The 8,712-nt window shown below is 33.2% G+C and overlaps 1 protein-coding gene across 2 annotated transcripts in view; it reads left to right on the forward strand.

Moving 5' to 3' along the window:
* The window catches only part of arrb1 (arrestin, beta 1), a 272,791-nt gene extending 264,355 nt beyond the window's left edge, over positions 1-8,436 (forward strand). For both annotated transcript variants that reach the window (XM_051926544.1, XM_051926545.1), the window contains exons 15-17: positions 4,748-4,818; positions 5,377-5,428; positions 6,580-8,436. In XM_051926544.1, the coding sequence (XP_051782504.1) occupies positions 4,748-4,818; positions 5,377-5,428; positions 6,580-6,691 (235 nt within the window). In that variant the 3' untranslated portion in view covers positions 6,692-8,436. The remainder of the gene's footprint in view (positions 1-4,747; positions 4,819-5,376; positions 5,429-6,579) is intronic.
* Positions 8,437-8,712: the final 276 nt, after the last annotated feature.

The raw sequence follows: 8,712 nt of genomic DNA on the forward strand, positions 1-8,712 counted from the left end.
TACTATGTTTTAAAAGCTAAATACCACATACTCTAAGGCTAAAAAGGTCTCCTTCAATTCCCTTGCACTGTGTGTAGTCCAGTAAAAGAAACCTATAAATAAAGTTCATGTTTAGTTTTACTCCAGTTTTTTTTTCTCTAGATATTTTGAAACAGTGCAATCTGATGGTTTAGTGGCCAGTGTTCATGCCACAAATCTGCAGGGTCTTGAGTTGGGGATGGAAAATGGGGATTGATGTTATTTATTTCACAGCCCATGAAGGACTAAACATATTTTGTTAATTTAGAAGTATTACTGACACATTTATAGTATTCAGAGTTAAAACAAATAATCACATGCCCTGCTAACTCTGACTCTGGGAGGCAGAAATGATAGCTTTGCATTACCACTCAGCCTATGTTAAAGCATTTGTATTACTTACTTACTAAACTTTAACCTGATTTAACCTAAATATATATCTGCAATTTTTTTTGGTTTATCATTGCAAGTTATTTGCATGCTTAATCTCTCCCTCAATATCTGTTACTAGACAACCAAAGCATGCATGTGAGCTACTACTGGCAGTAGCAGGCAATATTTTTGTGAGATAATTCAATCTTTGTGAAATAATGCAATACTTTTGCAAAGTAATTCAATTCTTTTGTGAAACTTTGCAGTAAGATTTTTTTGAGTATAGTATTCATTAGTATTATTATGGCCATTTTATGTAGGAGAAAACTATTGTCTGAAGTTTGCTCTGATACAGGCAGGACCATTTTGTTTATGGAAAGAAATTAGTTTGCAGTAGAGTTAGAAGCACTGCAACAATATATCCATATTGGGGTTTTGCAAGGGATCCTAACAACAGTCAGAGAGTTTCTGAGTGTGGGCCTGTTTTTAGTTTACAACATGGTTCTTTGAGTACTTTTCTTTCAGTCCAATGTTACTTTTTGTTATCTCCATGTTAGCAGGTAGCCTTTCACAATGAGGAACTGTTGTTACAGATAGTATGACCTCAGGCTCTTATAACTAAAATAGTTATATGAATGAATTTAATTAAGTTTTCAATTCCTCTGAGTAAAAAACAATGGTAACAAATAACCATTTAAATCAACATATCAGCAAATATATTATAACCTTTCAAGTGCTTTTTGTGGACTCTGACTGGATTGCCAAATCCTTTTGAGTTTTTAGAAATGGATAATCAAAATATTTAAAGAACAAAATGACCTGCCATAATATTCAGGGAAAACTCCCAGAGGTCCTTAGCCCAGACTACAGTTTCAGAAAGAAGGAAACAAGGACAAACATGAAGAATTCTTCAGCCTAGACCTTCTACCACAGTGGAATCAAAGTGCTTAGAAATTCCAATGGATTTATGGAAATCAGTTACATTATAGGTTAACAGGTCATTGTTTTCATGTGTACAAAGTTCAGTGAAACTTTTACCTGCACATGCTAATCAACATTCAACAAGTCGGCACTCTCCAGCATGAGGATTAATAACCTGAAAAATCTCAGAACAAAATGCAAGTTAAACCCAACAACACATCTGTTTAAAATGCATCTTCATACTGATGTTAGCCAGGAGTTCAAAATTATCACTGAAAGTTAACAAGCACATCATTAGTTTTCTATTAATTTCTCTATTCCTGTGTTGTTCTTGATTAATTAAGCATGCTGAACTTCTACTAAACTTGGGGAAGCCTTAACATAATGACAAATTAGTAAGTGAGTGCAGATATGTTTTTATTCTAGTTTTAGGCAAATCTGTAGTAAACTGAAATTATGTTAATATCTTCGTCTGTGTCAGTGTAAATTGGCAACACATACATTCAGTTTATGAGTGTCACCAAAAGCATTTCAGGAACAAATTTCCAGAACCATGGCCATTCTGATTTGGGATCATGGGGGTGGGATCATGGTTTCATGGTAGGGATCTTCTTGAACAGGGTATCAGTCCATTAAAGGACAGCCACACTCATTAATGCAGGGTCATGAGCTACCAATAAACTTAATGAATTTGTCTTTGGGGAGTGGGAGGAAGCAGAGGACAGGGAGAAAACAGTTTTGAAAAAACATGTAAAATCCACTTGGACAGTAGCGAGGCCAGGATTTAAACCTAACACACTTATTTATGGTATTATGCCAACACCCTGCTTATAGCCAAAAACAGTTTCAGAAAGTAAATTGTCCATGTCTCGTATCAATTAGAATGCCAAAAAGCCATGAAATTCTTGTATTAGGGTCATTTTTGCTACCCATTACATTGGGGAAGTAGTCTAAACAAGACTGACTAATACCACTAGAATTCAATTTCAACGTAATATACTCATATTCTATAGTAAAAGAACATTGATAAATTTTAGTCTTTAAAATATCTGTAGTCATAATGTATTTGATTATTTTCTGTTTATTCATGTACAGTTAAACAGTGATTTGCTTATTGATATCTGCCTTGCTTATAATACCTTCTGGTGCTACAGCATAAAATATTAATATAAAATGAAGATAAATAAATTATCTTCACTCAGTAGGATTGTTTTACAGATTTATTGTGCCTGCGTGCAGAATGCAAAAAGCAACTTTTTTAATTATTCACAGAAGGCTGTTCTTTGAGGAGAATTAAGTAGGGAAGTAGAAATTTGCAACTACCTTTCCTAATCTCCTGCAGACAGTGAAAACTTGGTTTAGTGTCCCTGTATGATGAAGTCTCTCCATAGCAATGTGTGTTGACTGTCGAAGGAGGACATTTCATTTTATATCAGTTGGAAGAAAGAAGACAATACATTTGGTGCAACCACCTGTCAGTCACATGCAGTATATTTAACAAATGATGCATTATACAGTATATTAATATTTTAAATTTATACTAGCCATGGTAACTGTCAAAGTATCAATAAAATTATTGACTATCTCTTGTCCTAATTTCCACCTTCAGCACCTTTCCTCTGTCTTTGCGTGCGTGAACTTCTCTTAACATGCGCTCCATCTCTTGATCTTGTTCCCATAAAGCCTGCTGCTCAAACTCTGTCATTATTTTTGAGGCACCTTTCTCACCTTCTGTCTGGTTTTATACTCGCCATCTTTGAAGGCGACTCTCTCAGCATGCCTCAAACACCTTTACTCCTCCTTGCATGTCTCACACTCATACTTCCTCTTTCATTGAATCACCAGAGCCAAACAGACCAATCACACCAAATCCAAACTGACCTATAAGATTGCTCAGAGAGACTGGATACACAGAACTTAGTGTTTTATTATACAGATAGATTGCAAGCAAAGATCATTTTAATGTTTGACTGCTTTTATAGACTGAGTATATCAGTTAGTCACAGCTAGTAATGAAATAACCTATCAAATGTAATAGTGTTCTCATTGATATCCATTTTTTATTACCAACTGATGAAAAATTTTATTAAAGATAAAGCTAGGAATCACGAATTTTAATTGTGAAGCAGTTGCATGAGTTTCGGAACAGCTTGTTGTTCTATTCATTAACAATTACTGTGATAGGCCGTATCACTGGACATTAAAAACAAGGTTATAATTAACTAGAGAGGTTTCATTTTTGTACAGGTTAGTTAAACAAAACATGCACTTAACTGCAGGGTAGGTGAGAAGACTTTTAGAGCAAATGGCTGTGGTGTTAGTCTTTAGACACAGCATGGGTGGAAACTTTGTTAGCAGTTTTTAAGTGGATGAGGAGGCCTGTCATTCATGTCAAAACTCGAGTCTGGCACAGCAACATCCTGGTGTTACTTCGTGCCATGGAAGGATGTTAATTTGGCTGCACAGTTCACGACAGAGTAACTGGCTGAAAATGGAGGCATGTAAGCCGGGCATGCAGAGCAGTCGTAAGACTGAAATATCCAAAGAAAGAGGAAAAAAGATGAAAACAACTTTTTTTATTCAGTGTCATTGCAGAAGGCTGCATATAATTTGACATGCATGACACTAGAATTTTCTTTTTCTTGCTGGCAATTTAATAAAGATTTGTTTCCTTTGAATATCTTTTGGGTTATGTGCCTCCAATTTACGCCACTGATCTGTTTGGTTACCTTACAGACGCGCGGAGTTCAAGAGTGTGCAGAAGTGCCTGTGCATGGGGGTGTCACAGTTACATTGAAAACGCATCAGGTTTTGTGCCATTGATCACTTAAATAAAACCTAATATTACTGCTATTTAAAGGTAGAAACAAAATTTTAAATATGGAATTGAAAAAAGATTACAGTTTTCTTTTTAAGTTTTAAAGATTGACGTTTATTAATATTCTCTTCCTATAGAATATAACTGAAATTGAATCTTGCTTAAACTACTTTTCCTCAATCTAATGGTTACCAAAATATATCAAGCTTTTATAATTATGTTATGATATATTAGGTGATAATGCAATGTGTGCTTCCAGAAGCTCTGTACTACTATCTCTGGCACTGTTCTCACACTGTCAACTATCAGCAACTATCAGCTATTTAGCACACATTATTTTTATAGGCAGAAATATCAAAAAAATGTATTTACAATGTATGGTACTTCAGAAACCATCAAACAGGATTAACTGTATCTGTGCTGGGGTTTAGTATTCTATATTATATGCTGTAGGTAGTATACTGGTAATTCCTTTAACATATCCTAAACAATTTTATTTGAAAATATTTGTCATTTTGTATGAATCATATTATTTAAAAATTATTAATCTGAATTAATTAAATTTCAATTAGTTTAACACTGCAGAAACACAAATTCACCATGTCTGTTTCTTTTTAGTGATGTTGCAGTAGAGCTTCCATTTACACTGATGCATCCCAAACCTGTTGAAGAATCGCTGTTCAGAGAAGGTATGGTTCAGTCTCACCTTCTCCCAGCATGACCACCGCATTTTGTGCATTAAGTCCCACATTACTTTGTGTTATTGTGTGGTGGCTTTTTTTCACTCTCTTCTGGTTGTACAGTAATCATTTCAAGTGCACAGCAGAAATGTAAAAACTTCATAAACTTTTTAAAATATCGATGAAATGAAAGTAAATCTTGTGAATTAGTAATCAGTATTTTTTTTTCTCTTCCGCTGGCCATTTCAGTGTTAAGAAAATCTGTTCCTTTGATAGCTGCTAAAGTTTGTTCATTTTGGTTAATTTCTGTTTACTTTCTTAAATACTTTTCTAAATAAATTAAATTTTTTGTTTCTTCTTAAGCAATCTTATGTACTGCACACTATTTTTTTTCTTGCACTGGAAATGTTAAGACAATGTTATTTCCCCTAATGTCACATATATGTTACTGTACATCTATATTAATGTAATAAAATATTTATATGTGTGGAATTTATTGCTTACCACTAGATATTTTGTCAAATTAGAACATGCTGTCTTACTAAAACTTGTTTTGATTTCTTTTAGCTCCTGAGAATGACGCACCAATTGACACAAATTTAATAGAGTTTGATACCAAGTAAGCAATGGCATTCTGCCTTGCCACCTTAATTCTTTCTGTAGTGATAACTGTTAAACATTTTAACTAATTTAATCGTAATAATGATATATGGAAGCATAGCCTTTGTATGAAAAAATCTTGAAAATTGTATTTTCATTTTATGCACTGTATTCCATTTAGAAGGAACTTTTAAGAAAAAATGTACTAAATATTGAGTTCTTATTTATGAACAATATTCACAATATTCATTTTCACATCAGTTTGACCTTGTGAAAATCTGAGAGAGAGCAAACATGAACAGATGAATAGTTTGTATTGTGTATCATAAACTTTGAATACTAAAGTTATTTAGGAGTAATAATTATCCAACAGTACAATTTAAAAATTCAATATATTTTATAGCTAACTCAGGCTGCATATGCTCTCTTTAATTTCCTGCGTATACAGTCTATGCCTTTTATCTCCTTTTGTCTACTAAAAATGTCACTGTATATTCTGCTCCTTGTATCTCTCGATGAAGCGGCCACTTTGTTAGATACTTGTTTCCCTTTATACTGCAAGGTGCTTTTTGCAGTTAAATCTAAAAAAGCATCTCCCAAAATTGTTAGGATGATTTTTGTATTCAAACTCATTCAGCTTTACAAGTCCATATCTCACATCTCCATTTCACTATAATACATTGTGATTTTTGATCCAAAACATGACACTTCTCTCTCTTTCAATAATGTTGTTTCCACAATGTGGTCTGAGTGTTGCAGCTAATGATAAATCAAGTCTAAAACAAACATACGAACATGTATGTATATATTGTAACAAGCACTGAGGTTGAAGCACTGAAGCACATACTGTACATCCACACACCAAATGTGCTGTAGTTTAACTAGACCTGTTTATTTCAAACCAACAATGCAAAAACCTGTCATACTTACTAAAATATTTCTGTTGTTTAGGACACAGGAAACAGCTGCTAAATTAACAAATTCAATCAAAAGCAATATAGTAACCACTGAGTCTCTCACTCCTTAAGGAGAATCCCAAGAAGACAATCTAAACCAATATATATAGTACATAGTGTATATTTGTGTGTGTTAATTGGTAGTGTATATATATATATATATATATTATTAAAGCACTTACTATTCAAAGTTTAAAATTTTTCTTTCTTGCAGTGATGATGACATTGTTTTTGAAGACTTTGCAAGGCAGAGGCTACAGGGAATGAAGGATGACAAAGAGGAGGAAGAAGAAGGAACAAACTCACCAAATCTTAATGACAGATAAATATGTTAGTGTGGTTTGTTTCCATAATGAGAACACAGTACCTGGTGCTATCAGAAGTCTGCAGTTAACCAACAGTCTGAGACACCTGTTCAGTTCCTAGTGGCGGCAATGGATTCTTCTTATTCAGGCATTCTTTTGTCCAGAAAATAATATTGATAATGTTCAGCACAAAACACATACTGCCACACAGAGACCGATTGCAGGGACAAGAGAGAGGTTCTGTATTAAAAATAGTGATTAAATGACTACATCTAATTTATTACAGTAGCTTAAACTAGTAAGTAATAAAGTAATTGTAAAAATAACTAATTTTAGGTAACTGCATTCTTGCAGATCTAGTCAAAGTGAACTTTAAAAATCATCTAGTTATGATTCATGATAATTTAACAGAAACTGAAGTACTCTAAGAATGTTATAGTAATTGTAAATTAACAAATGTTTTTAGAGTGGCTGCATAGTATGCACATTTGTACGTAGTTTTAACTATGTGGTTCATGAAAAAAAATTCTAAGAAAAAATGCATTCGCCTGCCATCCCAGAAAAGTCAAATTCGTATATACTGTAAGCATTCATTTTTTTTTACAGTATGTATTATTTTCTAATGAGAAATATAATTAAATTGTGTGTTTGAATATACCCATGTTAAGAGAGCAACTTCATTAGGTCGTGCTTTTATATTTGTCCTATCAAACTTTTTAAAATTAGTTTTATTTCCTAGAATCTGTCATAAACATCACAGCTACCCAATTATCATACTTAAGGCATTTGAGGCTCAGCTATTTCATTTATGTAGTGAACTGTACCTTAGTGTTAAAATAAGAAATATAACATGTGAAGACATCACAAAGGTTCATCTGGTGTCCCATTACATGAAAACAAAAACTACTTACAAATCCATAAATACCAGAAATATTTACTTATGTTCTTTATTTACTTTTATAACAGTTTAATCAATATAATCTTATTGCTATAATACTTAATATTTACATGTCTGTATTAGGGTAGAGTGGTGGTATGCCAAGAAGAGGTGCCACAACTCAATTTCTGCCCTTCATGTGGAGTTTGCATGCTCTCTTGGTGTTCATGAGATTCTTCCCATAGTTCAAATAAATGCCTGTTAAAGTAACTTTGATAATTGATAAGTCTAAATTGTAATACGGTGAATTTGTTGAAAATGTTTACTTTAAAGGATGGGTGTCCCATTCAGAGCTTTCCTGCATTGTACTAGAAGCTACAGCTCTTGGCATCCCATTACTGAATGAAGTAGGTTCAGAAAAATGATGAATGCTTATAAAAATATAGCTATTTTATGGTTTACATAAATGAATACACGATTTATGTTTTCAAGTGTCTTTTTATCATTCAGGCCTATTGAATGTAAAGTACAAATAGAAGCATTATTTTAGAATACAGTAATGTTAATGTGAACCAGTTGCATTTTTTTATCATCTAGTTGTACATTTGAAAATACTAACTTGGTAATTACTTGTTTTTTGAGTTGTGCACATAAAGTCTAACTGTATGTCTGAATATTATAACAATATTTATTTATATGCAACATTCTCAAATGGCTGAGTAGCTCATAGTGCTTTACAAATAACAACAGACAAATTAAAATAGAAAGGAAAAAGTCTCTAAAACTTATAGTTGTATTAATGTGTAAAACTGGAAATAGTAATGCTGGTCCAGGAGAACTGTAGTGGCTGCAGATTTCACTGAATAATAAATACCCCTAGTTTATATAAGCAGTCATATCATTTACTGTAAAGTGACCTTTTCTTTCCTTTTAAACGGTGATTGAGATTACAATAAGGTAGGCTTCTTAGGCAGGCAGTATAAATTGTTACAGTCTGCCTACAACAAGGCTGACATCAAGAATAAACAGGAAAAGGAAGAAGGCTGTACTAAAAAGAAGCTGTGTACAATCGAAGTAGTATTGCAAAAGACCAAATAAGCAACCTTTACGCGTATACCGAACAGTCCACTGAAATTAACTGAAACACAAACTGAGTTTTCATTAT

This window comes from Erpetoichthys calabaricus, chromosome 4 (assembly GCF_900747795.2).
Source record: "Erpetoichthys calabaricus chromosome 4, fErpCal1.3, whole genome shotgun sequence".
In the NCBI taxonomy this organism is placed as follows: Eukaryota; Metazoa; Chordata; class Cladistia; order Polypteriformes; family Polypteridae; genus Erpetoichthys; species Erpetoichthys calabaricus.